The sequence below is a fragment of the Nelumbo nucifera genome, chromosome 7, assembly GCF_055504915.1.
Source record: "Nelumbo nucifera cultivar China Antique chromosome 7, China Antique-T2T, whole genome shotgun sequence".
Lineage (NCBI taxonomy): Eukaryota > Viridiplantae > Streptophyta > Magnoliopsida > Proteales > Nelumbonaceae > Nelumbo > Nelumbo nucifera.
The window spans coordinates 1,911,950-1,928,087 of NC_142655.1; the positions used below are offsets into that span (position 1 = coordinate 1,911,950).

Genomic DNA, 16,138 nt, shown 5'->3' on the forward strand with positions numbered 1-16,138 from the left:
ACTACGAATATGAGATCAGATTTTGTTCTCACAAAACTGGCCCTCACCTTACAAAATTTGCAGCCATGCATGGGAAACATCATCATACCAACATATTTTCGATCATGGGAAGATGTTTCCAATGCATGCTAAAAAAGTTACGAGGATGGTGTGAGAACCAAATTTATGAAGAAAAAAAAATTCTGATTCTTGTAGAACCAAGTTTGGAAATGTTCCCAATTCACAGTTGAAAGGCTGTATGATGGTGTGGGGATGGACCTTCTGAGGATAAATTCCAAATTCCATTGGGGCGGGTATGGGCCAGGTAAGGTCAAAAGTGTCACCCATAACATAGTGCCTTGAGGTTGACAGGTCCAACCAGTGGAGGCAGTACTTTCTAGGAAATTTCTCCCATTCACATTCTTGTTTTCTTGACGAGCCAAATGTAGAGAACGTCCATGGACAATCAAGTCCCAGCAAGTATAATTTTAGATTTAGATATAAATTGTTGCTTCCCTAATTTCAATTAGGACCTTGCCAAATGAAAATAACACTATTCGATTAGATAAGAGGCAGATTCTTTTCTTTCAAATATGTAACCACAAAACAAGGCTACGAAGCATTCGAGAATTTGAGCCGTGGATCCTGCAACAATCGTTGCCGACCAGTCAAATCGTGGCAAAGACTGGCAAAGACTTGGCGCCCATGTTTCGCCCAGTTGCTCCCAAGTTACCATACCAGATTACCAGGTACTAAAGCAGGTCTCAGCCAACCCTGGCTCCAAATTTTGAAGTTCTGAACTAATCGCTCAGGTTTACGATCCCGAGAGATCCTCCATCAAGCCCTACCAATCATGAAAAACAAAATGAAGATGTTAGAAAATTAAAAAGCAATAACGAGAACCCCATCTGTTCGGTTGAAGGGCTGACAAGTATAACTTGTTGACCCCATTCATATGTTTCGAAAGGGTGCCCCTAACTGCGATAGTTCTAATGAATCAAGGGTTTGAGATCTGATAATCAATTAATCACCTGTGAGATGTACTGTTCTGCATCTGTTCGCTTAAGAAAGTGCATTGAGTGGAGAGTGAGATTGAGTGACTGATCACCAACCAGGGCAAATCCAATATCATCAAGGACCCTGACTTGGATGTAAGGATCTTTTGGCGGTACCATATCCTGGTAAATGTATGGGAATACTCTTTAATTAGGAAAAGTTAGCTTCAAGGCCATAGGCACTTGGCAGGATGCCAACAAATGCAAGAGAAAAATCTGAAGAGTGCTGATCACAAATAGATGGAAATCATTTATTTTTGTTTTTGTTTGCTTTTCCCCCTTTTTGTTAAGTGTGGGGGTTATTTATCAAAAAAAAAAAGTGTGGGGGTTTAGGGGTGGAGGGTGGGAGGATCGTAAATGCAGCAGCATATTCAATAGAATCAATTCTAAACCAAGCTCGGCCATTTTTGAAAATGGCTCTTTCTGCCTTTCATCTTTAAAATTTTTTCTTAGTTCTGAACATCCATGCTTGGAAGGTTCATTGATATGAACAAAGATAAGTACAAAGGCAGAAACAAACATGTTCAAGCCTTGCTGTTCAGACGGGACAGTTATGGAATGCTGTCTCATTAGAGATGTAGATGAACTGGCAACCAAGAACAGGTCCAAATGACCCAAAATACCCAGAATGGGTTCACGTCACACCCTAAAAATGCCAAATGGGTACGCATTCATGTATGCCTTTCATATGCTGAGTTCACAACCACTTGAAAAATTATTTCCTTGTTACAGCTCATTCTAAAAAATAATCCAGGAAATTAAGGGCTGCTCTAGGGCAAAAACAAATATTCAGAAAGATTGGAATCTGATGCAGAGGACCGCACATACACCATTAGGTTGTCATAAAGTAACAGAGCCAAAAATCAATCAATAAATCAGGTTAAGATTCAAAATTTAAACTAGAAATCAAGAACTAATGAAAAGAATAATTCGAGAACCTAACATTAGATCACTAGAGTAATATGATTAAAAAACAAAATAAAACAAATTACCAGAACAACTTTCAGTTTCCTTATTGAAATAATTATTAGTTACACCAATCCTTAATGGAGAAAGACTACTAGGAGAAAGTGTGAAAGTCAAGCAATTCAAAAGAATTCTCGATAGACATCTCACCCACTGATAGTTTATATATATATATATATATATATTTATATCATGGTCATAGCGCAGACTTAGTCTACCTACACTTGGTTAGGTGTAAATCGGGTCGTGCCGCCCGTGGCCCGACACAACCCGACCCGAATTTGGGCCAGCACGACGGCACACAGGCTGTGCCAGGCCCAGCATGATAGTCTGGGCCATGTTGGGCCTAGGGTTCCAGGTCCACGGGCCGGCACAGCATGGCCCGCGAGCACGTAGCAAGACGCGCTCAGCCCACCCGATAAATGGGTTTTTTCCAGAAATACCCCCAACAACTATAAACAGCTATATAGGGGGTATTTATGTATTTTGGGGGATCCCCAAAGGAGGGCATGACAGTACACCTGATGTTTCACCTTAAGAAGATTATCAAAGTCAAGAACAATAGGAGAAAATGATGAAAATATTTTTTGCATACTCAATAGTTGTATAGCAATTTTCAAATTATTGTAACTTTTGTTTTAATTTATTTGATATTTTTAATAACATATTTTTTTCATTTTCAATTTGTAACTATATTGTATTTTTTTATTTTATTAATTTATTCTATTTTCCAATTTTCATATTTCATTTATCCAACCACTGTATGCTTTGTATCATTCAAATTTAAATGAAATAAAATTCATATTTTCTTCCAATTTGTTATTCACTTTGAGTCTTTGTCTCTTTGACTTCTTTTGGTTAAGTATTTTTTTCATTTCTTTGTTAGATTTCTTATTTTTTTCAAATAGTTCCCAAAGGAAAGTTAAATATTTTAGTTTTACTTGGCAAAGAAATAAAAAAATAAAAAACGTCAAAAAACAAAAAAAAACAGTTTGGCCAATTCGGCCCACTCCCAAGGCCCGGCCTAGCCCAGCACGACCTGCAGCCCAACCGGCCCAAGCCCGCAGCATGGCACGGGCCCGCACGGGCGCACGGCCCATTTTACACCTCTACGCTTGGTGGGCTGTGTTGAGTAGCATTATTGTAACTTTACTCAATATGATTTTTGGGAAAAATGATGTTTCTTTCTGGGAGATCACTAAATGCTTAATGTCCTCTTTGAGGAGGGGTGGTCAACCTTGGGTGCCTGACCTTGGCACTCTCAAGACCCAACATCCCTTGCAGTTGCAGGGCAGCCCTAGTTAATGGCTATGTGGTTGCTAGGGTTCCTCATGGGGACAATGCATGGACCAGAAAGCGGAAGTTTTGCATGTAGGACTGTGAGTTTGCCTAAGCATGCCCCTACACCTTGCCAGCCCCATGTCTAAACTGATCAAGCTACCCTGTTGTCCAAGTGCATGGGTGTGTTCAAAGGCCCAGCAGTTGCCTAGCACATCAACATCAGCATAGCCCCCCTTTGGCACATGAGTGACATCTCCCATGGACCAGAAAGGACACACAAGAGCCTCGGCCATGCCCACACGAGGTTATGATCTAGTGCCACTGACCTTGGTGGAAGGTCTTAAGCCTAACTTTATTTTATTCTAAAAAAAACTTCAGGGTAAAGGAGAGATTATCTAATATGGACTACTATTAATTAGGATTCAGTGACAAATCAATCATGTATAATAATCAGATGTATTTAACCTAAACGTTTTTTGTAATCGGTAACAATGAATTGTATTAATTGTGCAAAAGAACAACTTTGCATCCCGAAAGATACAAGGAAGACGGTACAAACAGCACGGAGCTGATAGACCCATATGTCTCTGATTCAATCAGGTTGGGTTTACATCAATCCCCAGCCAATGGAGTCTCCCAAAAAATGTTGTTCCCATTGATGGCTGTAGTACAGGAAACCCAGGACCATCAGGCATAGGTGGGCTTTTAGAAAAGAACATGGGACCATTCTCGCCATGCATTCTGGACTGTTAGAGTATGGATATCACATAAAAGCTGAGTTGCTAGTGGTACTACATGGCTTGGGAGTGGAAGATCACTAAACTAGAGGAATGTAGTGGTGGAAGGGGACTTAAAGGTGGTAGTGAGCTGGATTTGGTGCAACAAACAAGGACCGTGGCTATACAGAGATATCATGAAGGAAATAAGTTTCTTGGTAAGTGAAATGTGAACCACCTTCTATTAGGCACAAAGATCAGAAAATGGTTGGCTGATCCAATGGAGAAACAAGTGGTAACCAGGGATCATTTCTTCTGAAGTTGAATGTAATGTAATAAGGATATGCTGGCTACTTGTCATCTGGCAAACTTGATCCCCCCCCCACCCCACCCCCGCGACAAGAAACAATAAAAGATACTTTAGTGCTGAAAAAGGATCTTGTACCATATACAGAATTTTGGTTAGCAAAATACAAAGAAAAAAAGCGATAGTGCTGACTACCCCTGTTCATTGAAAAGAAAATGAAGTTACAACCCCACCCTAGCCCATAACTTAATTTTCTTTCATTTCCTGCTTTATGGTTTACTTTCACAAGGATATGTTATTAAGCCAATAACATCTTTTGGAAGCCTTGTTTTTGGGTTCTCCTCTAATATGTAGTTCTGTGCTGGGAGGTCATCCAGGCTATTAGCCTTCTTAGGCCTATTTTAGCTGTAAACATTTAGGTGTTTTGGTTGATGCCCATTGTTAACCAAGTCCTGATCAACTGAACAATCTGGAAATGGAGTTCACCATTTCATATGGCAAGAAACATCATTGATGCTTCAAAAGCCCACAATGCAAAAACAGAAACCCTCAAATGCATGTGCATTAACACAAATAAGAAACACAAGATAGATGTATACTACTTAGATAGAGAGGTACCACAGTCAAATCAAGATCTAGCTCAGAAATATATTCCATCAGAGCTGCTGAGTGATTCCTGAAATACTCTTCCTCAGAATATTTGAGTTTTTCCTGAATTTCTTCTGGGAGCACAGGTCCCACCTTCCACCTCAGGCTCTGGATGATTTCTGCACGGTGATATCTATATACATACAAAATCAAAAGTGAAAAGCTGAGCAAGGCATTAATATTAGATATCAAATGATGCAAAACAAACAAAAACAGTTTATATGATAGTATAGCAAATTACACATAGGCCATGAGGCAACGCTTATTGCGCATTAAAGAAAGGTGGTGTATAACAGCACCAAAGTGGTCAGCATTTCTTGTTGTCTGAATGTCCAATCCTTCTTCCTGGATTTTTCTGTTATAACATATCACAGTGACATGCATGAAAGATATTATTAGAAGTGCAAAAAATTAAAGGTAGGGATACAGAACATTGCACTCATCCAATAGCTTCCAACAAATTAGTCAAATGGCATGCCTTGGAAATCAAAAAAGAAACAACTAGAAGTTCAGAAAGTACACCCGCTTTCCCTTGATTTCAAAGAACTGCAACATTTATGGAGCTCAACCAGTATAATCTTAGACAGATGTTACAAAATCCACCACTCCCATATCATTCATAGCCCAAACCAACTTTTAAGTATCAATAATACTATGTCTCAAATCTCAACTCTCTAAAGCATTCCCATCATCGAAAGGTCGAATGGTTGAATGAAAAAAGCACATTGTAAACATTCCAAGAAAATGAATGCATGAAAAAGATCAAAAGTGTCTAATCCTAAGCAAGGATATAAAGAACATATAATCCAAAGATGTTTCCAGTTGGTCACAAATAGAATAGAATTTTTTCCTACCCAAATTTTTAGTAGAAACTATTAGCTAAATTTTTGCTAAGGTTACAACTTGCAAATGACAAAAGCCTACCATAGGAATATCATGGAATGACTTCCCATTTTAAGCAAACTAGGAATGAGAAACTTGCAAGGGATTTAGTGTGTAAATGTCCCAAAGAACAAATAGCGGAAAACAACATGCCTCCATGATTGAGAAAACCAAGAACAAAATTCAAGAAAAAAAACACATCAACAAAGATTGGATGTACCTCATCAATGATTGAAGCGCAAGGTGATGTGTAATACATTCTTTGATCACTTCTTCAAATATATCAGTCTGTATTATCACCAAAAAAATGCAAAACAATTAACAAAATATTGAGAAAGGGAAACTACAAGATGGGATAGCCAAGAGAAGGCCCAAGGGATCCTGTCCCTATCACTCCTTAGGGCCCATTCATTTTTGGATTTTGAGAGGGGGAAAGTTGGTCAATGGGATTTTGGTTCACATTGACCAGGATACCCATGTTCTTTTTTAAGATTTATGTCATGGAAAATGTACTTTCCCTGGGTATCACTTACTCAGGTGGGTAAGTAACTTTCCCACCTGGGGGAAAGTTGCCAACACTTGGATGGGACAAATTTGTCCCTTTTCTTATTTATTTGGGTAAGTAACTTTAAGATTTATGGCTAAAACAGTCATTTTCTTATTTATTTGGGAAATAAAAGAACATGGGTAAATGCACTTACCCGGATAAATATTTCCCAGGAAACACTTACCCAGTTAAGTGCATTTACCCGCATAAGTAACTTCCCAAAAAGAGAACGGGGCCTTAATATTAAAGACATTCAGGAAAACCAAATAAAAGACTGAAGATTCATAAGTTGAAAAGCACTAAAAAAAGGAAAGAATAGCATAACTATCATACAATATTAGGTATCAATGCTATAACCATGATAACAATTTCTCAGATGGAGAGAAAAAGACAGAGGTGTTTCAAATGAAGTCAAGAGAATCTCTACTACAACCCACACAAAAAGAGAGCTCTTTTATGCCTCATTGTTTTACTCTTACCTATATATTTCTGTTGTTTATATACAATGTGTTTGATCTATTATATTGCTTTTATTTTTGTTTCATGCTTTTCTGCTTTAGAAATTCTATATATTTAGTCTATTATATTGTTTTTCCATGTATTTCCTATGTCTTAGTATGATCAAGTGGAAGAAAAGGGAGTCTACAATCTAGACTCAAGAAATGCAAGAAGAATGAATCCCTAACTCCTACCTACCTAGGAAGAAAAGAGAAGTGAAGAGCTATTCAAACCCCCAAAGGCTTGAATCAAGGTCTGACTCCGGTTGTATGAAGTCCAAACTCTGGACATGTTGTATATGATCTTTCCCTGCAAGGAACAAGGTCTTCTTCTGGGTGGATATCAAGGAAATTTTTCAAAAATTTCTAGACAAGAGGTCAACAGGGAAAATCTGTATTGGGGTTAACCAACTAGTATCAACATATACAAAAACATGGGGAGCAAACAGCAGTGCTAGTATATGTGCTTGTACCATACTCAGCATTCTTTCTATAATTAATCAAAGTTTCATGGTCACCTATCAATATTTCTTTCACTCTAATCATTTATGTCCAACATCACTACCCAAATAAGAATTAAAGGGAAAAAAGCTTAGAAAAATCCTTTTGCAAGTTAATGGTAAAAAAGCTTTTTCTTCTTGACATGTCAGAATAATCCCAAAGCCAATCGCCAAGAAAATAGTCAGTATTCTTGCAGGAGATTTTCATTATCCAATAGAACAAAAACTTACTTCTAAAACTTAAAATACACTTCCAATTGCTTTAACACAAAAACTTTAGGGGCCAGTCATGAAATTTTCTTGATATCATACTTAAAGGCAGAAGTAGGTAAAATAACAATTTAGCATTTAGCTAGGTTAAAGGCATAATATTAAACAAAAAAAGTACAGACTTACATTAAAATTCTTGAGTTGCCCAGGTTCACTGGAGGAGAGTTCTTTCAACAGTTGAGATGCCCCCTTTCCATACATCCTTTATTCAAAAGGTTAACCTTCTTACTACAAACAATGAACCAACACAGTAAATAATGAAAATTAGTTCAGGAAAACAATAATATGATAAATCATAGTTGTAAAAGCCACCAAAGAAAGGCTAAGCAACAAAGAAATGCCTTACCACCGAGTAAAAACAAGATTAGTTTTAGCTTGTTTCCCTAGCTTTTTTATTAGTCAACCTGCTCCCCTAGTTGAAGTATTAAGCAGCAAAAAAAAAAAAAAAAAAACATAAAAAAGATCTAACATGAAAGAGAATTAATAATGAAATATCCCTCTATCCCATTGAAATCAGGGTTTGCTCTAAACCCATTTCATGGCCCTCTAATTGAAACATAGGTTTTATGATGCCCTTTTACCTTTTTTACACGATATGATATAGTTTAGCTGCACTATAACCAAAATTGGCATGCCTTCCATATAAAAACACCAAGGCAAGGCATAAGGTGGACCCCATAAACAAACATCTTATCGCCTAGCCACCACAACCATGACATAACTATTATCTTGTATAATGTTTACTTAACAATTAATAAATTCTTCTAACTGTCCAATGAGAAATTACATGATCTAGATTTTTTTTATAACTAAAAAATATCAAAACCATTGATTTTATCTGGTACATGAGAAATTAAGCACTCAAATGTTTTGGTTCCAATAAACTGTTGAATTTAATAGAATTACATGCCATTAATGATTAATGATAGATTCAGCTTAGATTTTTTTACTGGTAACTTGTTCATTTTATTAACTGTGGCCAGACTGCAGTTATGCTATTGGCTGACATTACATCCAAGCAGAGGAAGATTTCAGTTATGTGGCCAGACTGCAGTTCTTTCAATGCATTCCTATGCTCCAAGTTCCAGGACTGTTCTTCAGCTATCTGATAATTACACAAGAATCCCCTTCCACCACTATAACACTTTAGTTCAAATATTTCCCCACCTTTAACCCTTGGAGTACAGCTAGGAGTTTAGACTTAGTTGTTTCACCTTGGCCAATAGGTCTAGAGTACATAACCAATATAATCTGCCCCCCCCATACCTCAAAGTTCCCCACAATCCCTGCTTAAATTATTAATATAATTTTCCCCACCCCCAAAATAAATCCTGGCTCCGCCAGCAAAGCTAGGTGTTTGGGAAGCACTCCAATAACAGTAGCACAGGCAAGTTGCCAATCCCAGGGGCAAAAAAAACAAAGAATAGAAAACAGCAGCAAAGCATGGACCACGAACACAACTCAAAGTTTTGGTTGTCTACCTAGCTAGACCACCTACAGAAAAAACAAGAAAGAAAAATTATAAAAAAAAAAACGAAAAGAAAAGAAGCAAATCCTTACATGCCATAATAGCATGCAAGGTATTTGTCTCCCTTCTAAGAAAATAGGAATTCCTTCTTTTCACTTTGTAGTTTATATGCTCTTTCACATTCATACTAATGTTTTCTGTTGTATGTTTCCAGACAAGATTTTATCACTATGCCTAACAACCTTTCTGCACCTAAATATCAAATTTCTAATGCTGTGAAAGTAAACTATAGTGATTCTTTATAATCTCATCCTGAGCTCTCAAATGATTGCAATTAGAAGCAAAACAAAAATTACAATGGACATGCCACTGAAAATACTCATGGTTCCATTTGAAAATACTTGAGGCACATAAATTAACAATGGATATGACACCGAACAGAGCGGAATAAAGGATCAGGATTTATATAACAATCACATATAGTTGGGACAAGGCTTAATTGAGTTGGGGCCTATAGAAAGGTTGGAGTACATCCTCCTTAGATTTTATTCATCATCCTTAGATGAACAACGGAGACTATGTTTCTTTAAGGAACACTATTTGATTGGAAGATAATATCTCCAAGATTGATGTCAAATAGTAAGACCCTTCAGCTGAAGAGTGTAGCTTCCATGAAATTCTAGTAATAGTTTTTGTGCAAAGAGCTCCTCTCCTGAATCATTGTTTACTCCAATGAAATTTTTCAAAAAGTCTTATTCCACTGATTTTGGACAACCTCCAATGTCATGTGAGGACATTGCCCTGACCCATCACAAAACAGATTCTTAAGAAGTTCTCGAAATTAGATGCTTGCTGTTTGGTGTAGGAACACCGGCAATAGCCTGAAAGCTAACTTGGGAACTCAGTATGATGAATAGCTGCTAAGGGGTCAGAACATCATCAACTGGATATTATGATCCATTCCCCACACCCAGACAGTAGAGCCCTTGAAGTTCGGGCCTTTTAGGAGAATAGAGTGAAGTCCCCTCTCAAGACATGAAATCCACATGAAGTGGATGGTCCATAACTTATTAAATAATGGAAATACAGCACTAATGCCACATCTAAAAGAGGAACTTGCATGATTTGCATCAACAAGGACACAATAACAGAATATCTGAAAAAGTAATAAAAACAAGAAACCAAGAAAGCTTTTGCATTTGGTTGCATAGAGAAAAATATAAAAGAGAATTCAAAGGAAGCAATTAGCACCTATAACTCTTTAAAACCAACTAAAAGAAAATTTATTTTTTTATCAATAACTAAAGGAAAATTATAAAAAAACACAAAACAGGAAAATTAGGGGCACAACTCATATTGACCTAAGTTAACATTTTACACTACTTCAAGTTTGGGCTTTGAGTTGGGTCCATTCAAATTTTGACAAAACCCCAACCCAAGCCCACCCAAGTTGCACCCCTTGGAAAAATTGAGTTAGATTGGACCCTAAAAACAATGTCTTGGTCAGAGAATTCTAATCCAACATAATATTGACAATGAGGGAGGTGTGCCTCTTTCATTAGATAACAAAAAGCTAATAGGATACTATCAGCAAATGGAATATACGACTATACAAAAAAGAAAAGGAAATATAAAATCCAAGAAAAAGCATATACCTAAATTTTTAAACACACACACACATATAGATGTTCACCTCAATCCATAACCTCATAAAAGAACTACAAGCCATTATTTTATACAAATATGGTCCATGAATCCATGCACACATACAACTTTTTAATGGAAAAGAAAAGGAACAATCTAGGACATATATAAACAAAACACCCTTTTTTAAGTAAAATTCAAAGGTTCAAGCCCATGTCTTGCATAACCTAAGATGTAAGATCATGGAATTGTAATGTGAGGAAACCCATCTAGGTACTTCAAAAACCCAAAGCGAATACTCCAATCCTTTTCCAAATCTAACAAGTTGGAAGTTGGAACAAATGGTAATCACCATTCACATTGTGAAATGGTCTGGAAAATCCAGCAGATCTCATCAATCAAAACTGATCCAATGCCCAATCTCCATAACCTGATTTTTATAACCCCAAAAATAAAGGAATTCCAAGAAATAATATCAAATTCTTTCACTGAAATAAATGCATTGAAAGCATAACTAACAAGAGTGAACTTCCCATACATGTCAATCAAAGAATTTCCAATCACTGCTTTGGATGAACTCAAACCACCAACCATCTAATAACACACCCATGAATCTGCTTACCATGATGACAGACCAAACAAAGGACATCACAAACGAGAATGTAAATGCACCAGGTCCTACACCAACCCTTTGCATTTCCCTGAAAACTTCATACAGAATTATCCAGTCCATTTGCAACATAGCCCGAAATCATTGAGCAGCTAATAACATCTCTCTCAGACGTAATACCAAAGAAACCACATGCCTCTCAAGTCTCAAGATGCCCATATTTAATGAAACCTTCAACATAATATAATTCTTGTTGGGTATTTCATTTCATCAAACACTTGCACAGCATCATTAATAGTGCCTAATTTGGAATAGAGATCCATGTAATGGTTACCCAGAAAAGTATTACTACTTAATCCAATTTTCATCAACTGGGCATGTAGGAATTTAGCATAAACCAAGGATCTCAGTGAGAGACAACAAACAATCCATGAGATTAGAATAATAAGATATTAGCTTATTTGAAAGAGATACAGAAAATTTCAGAGAAAATATCAAGGCATGCCAAATTCCTTCCCTGAAGCCTTGAGACAACCAATCATACAAAAAAAATGCATATCTTCTGCTTCTTCTTCCATATCTGCAATTTGACGCAATTAATTTACTTTTACTTCATCGACTAGCCTCATACGGGGTAGCCAGTGCTAAGTTAAGTTTTCTTGTTTTTGTGCTACCAAAAATCATTCAAACGGCTACCCTCTAAGTTTTGCTTGCAATGGTTTCGTCAAAAACACCCTGAAGTCGTAAAAGAAAAAACACTTTTTTTCTTTTTTACCTAAAGAAATTTTATTCTATCAAATATCAAATCAAGCATAACGAACATTAACACACAAACCCGATACCTGCGATTAGCCCTAGCTGTGTGTGCGTGAGAGAGAGATGGATAAGGGAGAGCGAGAGCTAGAGTTCTTACCGGTAGGAGATAATACAAACTCTAACGAATAGCCCTAACAGAGAGAGAAACCACGGTGAAGTACGATTAACCAGAGAGAGAGAGAATCTACGACGAGAGACGAAGGAAGAATGAGCTCGGCAGATTGCGGCACGATTATTTTTCGTGCTGCAAGTTACGTCGAATTTTCTGCCATGAACCTGTCTTTCATTCCAGAAAGAATTAGGCACATGGCAAGAATTTTGTACCGAAACGTTATTATGATATTCATTCTTGGTCGTTTCGTTTCTGAGTAAGAATGAGCCCCTTGTCAGCGAACCAAATATGGCCGAAACTTCTGAACGAGGCACGATGAGAATTGGATAGAAATGCACGAATAGCTCACCTCGAAATATCATTCGAATTGCAGCCAACGTTGATAAATAGCAACAGAAAGGATATGAACTAAAAAAACAGTTAGCGTTTTTGTTAGGGATTGTCAAATATCTTGTAAAAATATAAGAAACAGGTCATACATTGCAGCAATCAGCAATGCCTCTGACTTCCGCTGTCCGCCGGCGGCATGTGGGTCGGAGACGCGGAGGTAGAGAGGCGCGATGAAGGATAAGAGCTTCCAACTATCGTCTCAAACGGCAGCAATCGCAGAGACTGCATATTGAGGGGAGAGGAAGAAGATAGATGAGTAGAAGAGCTTTTATTTGTAGACATTAGAGATGGTTGATTTACTGCTTACCAGAGCAACGATCCAAGATTTGGAGAGGTGGGATGTGAACGTCAGCGTTGCAACTTGAGATCTCGCTTGGTGTGTGGTGTGGATGACGGGCGGGAATTTTCGGTTTCTTTTTTATTCGTTACGAAATAGGGTATAAGTGTATAACGTATAACTTTCAAACCCACCCGCTTTCTTTTCCCTCGAAAATTTTTGGCCGGTTTCTATTCTGTATACCTCAGCCTCCAGTGAGGTGTTTTCTGGAGGAATACCGGCATCGTTTTCACCTGTAAATCTGTAATACAACAAAGTGCTTTTTTATGGTGCTTTTTCTTTTTTGATATAGTGTATGACACATATACTGTACCAGCATAGGTCGGTGATTATCCTATTAGTAACACTCTGTCTAGCCTTATATCTAACGGCCATTATTTGCTTGTCTCGAGATATACCCAATGATTTAATAAGCCAAGATGAACTCAGGAAAGAGGATCGAAGGAAGAAGGAAATACGGATACTCGAGGAGAGAGCGGCGGCGTCCTCTTCCCTTTTTTGACGGAATGATTGTTGCTGCCAAAATTTGGGGCCGAAGGCAACAAGCGAATTTAGTTGGTGTCCGAGGCCGACGGATCCGACTTATAAGTTGGAGAATAATATATATGAGAGGTCGTGGGTGTTATTCTAGGGGTAGAGGTAGAGTAGAAAAGAGGGGTTGGATCAAGGAATTATAGCTTAATCCTTAATAGCTAAGGAGAGATATCTTGAGATTTTGAATGCAATAGAGCAAGTATAAGCAATATATCTTTACTTTGAGATGAGCACCCCCTTTTATATCTAACCTTGCACCATGGAGTGGTTGGAGGTAATTAGAGATGTGCGATCAAGATTCTATCCGATTGATGCCATATGGCGTGATTCGAGGCTTGCCAAGTACACCTATGTCACTTGTCCCCTACTCTCAGGGCTGTAGTGGTCGAGGTCAAATGATGCATTGAGGGGAGACCTCGAACATGGCTGAAGAGAGTACCACGTAGCTATGTGGAGGCGTCGAAAGGCGCATTAGGTAGAGACATCAACTTCGGCCAAAGAGAGTGTTATGCATTTATGTGGAGGCATCGACCTTAATTACTGAGGACTTTCTTAGCAACTGTGTGGCAATTGCTTCATTGTCTTTCTTCTAACATAGTCTTTCCTTGTTGCATAAATGGATGGTGGATTGAAGGATCGTCTCATGCGAGTGACTAGGGACCAGCCGAGGCCAAGAGGAGGAGGGCAGCCACTCCCAAGCGGTCGGCAGATGCCCCTCAAGAACAAAGGGCAAAGGGGTTGGTGATGAGGGATTGTCGACCTAAAGGTGTTGTTGGAGGTCCTGACAATCAAGGCCTCACTCGTCCGACCCCTGCGACGACATACCACTAGCCACACGATCCTCAGCAACCCTGGCATTAGCCGAGCCTTGGTGACGGGGATGCTCCCGGTAGGGGGATCAACAATCCTAGACCCAGGTCTCCATCTAGGGCACTCGGGATACCTTGCTTGATGGACTGGACGAGGTAAGTTTTGATATTCATTTGCTTGATGCTAGACTCCTTTGACTTAGTTTTTCCAACTAATGAAGATTTTTTGTGTCTTTGCAAACGTCTTCCTGCGCCGTCGGCTTGTGCGATAAGGTGGAGGTCTTGTTGCAGCAACTCTGATCATCATAATAGGAAGTCAAGCAGCTAAGGCATCAATTGGCCGAGGAGCGGGCCAGTCGAGAGGCCGCTGCCGAGGCGGCTCGTGGAGAGCACGAGCGCCGCAAGAAGCGCAAGGCCAAAGTGGTGGCAAAGAGGGAACAGTTGATGGCTGCCAAGGATGAGGTGGAGCGGAAGCTTCAAGAGGCCTCGACTCAAGTAGTGGATGAGTATATGGCCTCCAAGGCCTATAAGGACGAGTTGGCCAAGTTTGGTGTTGCTTCTTACTTGGAGGGCATCAAGGATACCAAAGCTCAAGTGTTGGCACTCCTCCCAATTTTTTATGTCAACTAGCTGGGGCTTCAACCTCCAAGCCAACAAGCGGCCAAGGTGGTGGGGCCGATCGAGAGCCAGGGCGGTGCTGAGCATCCTACTCAGCAAGAGGTGGCCAATGACAAGCACATTGACATTGAGGTTGAATGAAGGCACTCACATGGGGTCGAGGATTCCACCGGACATCCTCTTTGCTCCTTTTTCTTCATCTTTGTTGTTAATATTTTTGTAAGGAGCTCGACCTCCCTTATAAGAGGCCTCTTTTTTGTAAAGAGTTGAGTGATCAATATAATGAACATACTTTCATAAAAATACTTTACTTTTGTAAAAGTACTTTTCATAAAATTACTTATATAAAAGTGCCTTTGTAAAATTGCTTTTGTAAAAAGGGTATAATTGGTATTCTAAAAATTTATCCGGGTCAATTATGTGAGAAAAAATACTAAATAAGCGCTTATTATATAAGCACTTAAAAAAGTTGGAAATTTGGGCTTAAAAAATGAACACTTATTTTTTAAATAAGCACTTATTTCGGGCTTATTTCCCAAACATCATTAAGTGCTTAATCGTGTGGTATCCGCTAAAAAATAAGCACTTCCAAACATGGCTTTAATAGCTAAATCATTGGTTTAGATGCTTCCAAAACATTTAACTAAAGTCAAAGTTTTCCATACCACTAGGCCTCTTCATGGGCCGAGTAACCCGACGGCCTGACCTTTTATAAGTTAGGCTTGGTCATAATTTTAGGTCCATGAGCTCTCGGGCTTGGGCCTAAAGCACTAGGCCCAACTTTTTTCGGGCCGGGCTTGGGCTTTGTCAAAAAAACTCGGCCCGATCTCGAGCCCAACATGATACTATAAATTAAATAATAAAAAAAAATATTTTATTTAATGAAATATATATATATATATATATATATATATATATATATATTTATATATACAATATTTTTTCTTTGTTCTTCTTCTCATTTTTTTTTCAAGTAATAGTGAGATGTTTATTATTTTGAGTTTTGAAGGTTTTTAATATAAATAAAACACTTTTTTTATTGAATAAAAAAATATATTTTTTCAAATTTATGGCCGGGCTTGGGCTCGGGCTTGAATGTATTATGTTGATACATAGATAAAGCCCGACCCATAAACAAGTCTACATACCACA

The 16,138-nt window shown here is 38.4% G+C and overlaps 1 protein-coding gene across 2 annotated transcripts; it reads right to left on the reverse strand.

Annotated features, from left to right (window-relative positions):
- Positions 1 to 425: 425 nt before the first annotated feature.
- PSF1 (partner of SLD five 1) lies at positions 426 to 13,287 on the reverse strand. Of its 2 annotated transcripts, XM_010259297.3 has the most exons (8): positions 12,996 to 13,287; positions 12,778 to 12,910; positions 7,775 to 7,876; positions 6,055 to 6,122; positions 5,194 to 5,307; positions 4,923 to 5,085; positions 1,011 to 1,157; positions 426 to 823 (listed from the first exon to the last, which is right to left on the reverse strand). In XM_010259297.3, exons 3-8 carry the CDS (start codon positions 7,847 to 7,849, stop codon positions 794 to 796), a joined length of 597 nt encoding a protein of 198 aa, XP_010257599.1. In that variant the 5' UTR covers positions 7,850 to 7,876; positions 12,778 to 12,910; positions 12,996 to 13,287; the 3' UTR covers positions 426 to 793. The 2 variants fall into 2 exon arrangements, with proteins under 2 accessions (XP_010257599.1, XP_088747128.1); XM_088891002.1 differs by lacking the exons at positions 12,778 to 12,910; positions 12,996 to 13,287 and adding an exon at positions 12,284 to 12,463.
- Positions 13,288 to 16,138: the final 2,851 nt, after the last annotated feature.

Excerpts from the sequence above, each read along its gene's own strand:
- PSF1 (XM_010259297.3), bottom strand. The coding sequence starts at position 7,849 with ATGTATGGAAAGGGGGCATCTCAACTGTTGAAAGAACTCTCCTCCAGT. Across the intron at positions 5,308-6,054 it reads GCGCTTCAATCATTGATGAG|AAAAATCCAGGAAGAAGGAT; the intron begins GTACATCCAATC and ends ATGTTATAACAG. Across the intron at positions 824-1,010 it reads CAGAACAGTACATCTCACAG|GGCTTGATGGAGGATCTCTC; the intron begins GTGATTAATTGA and ends CATGATTGGTAG.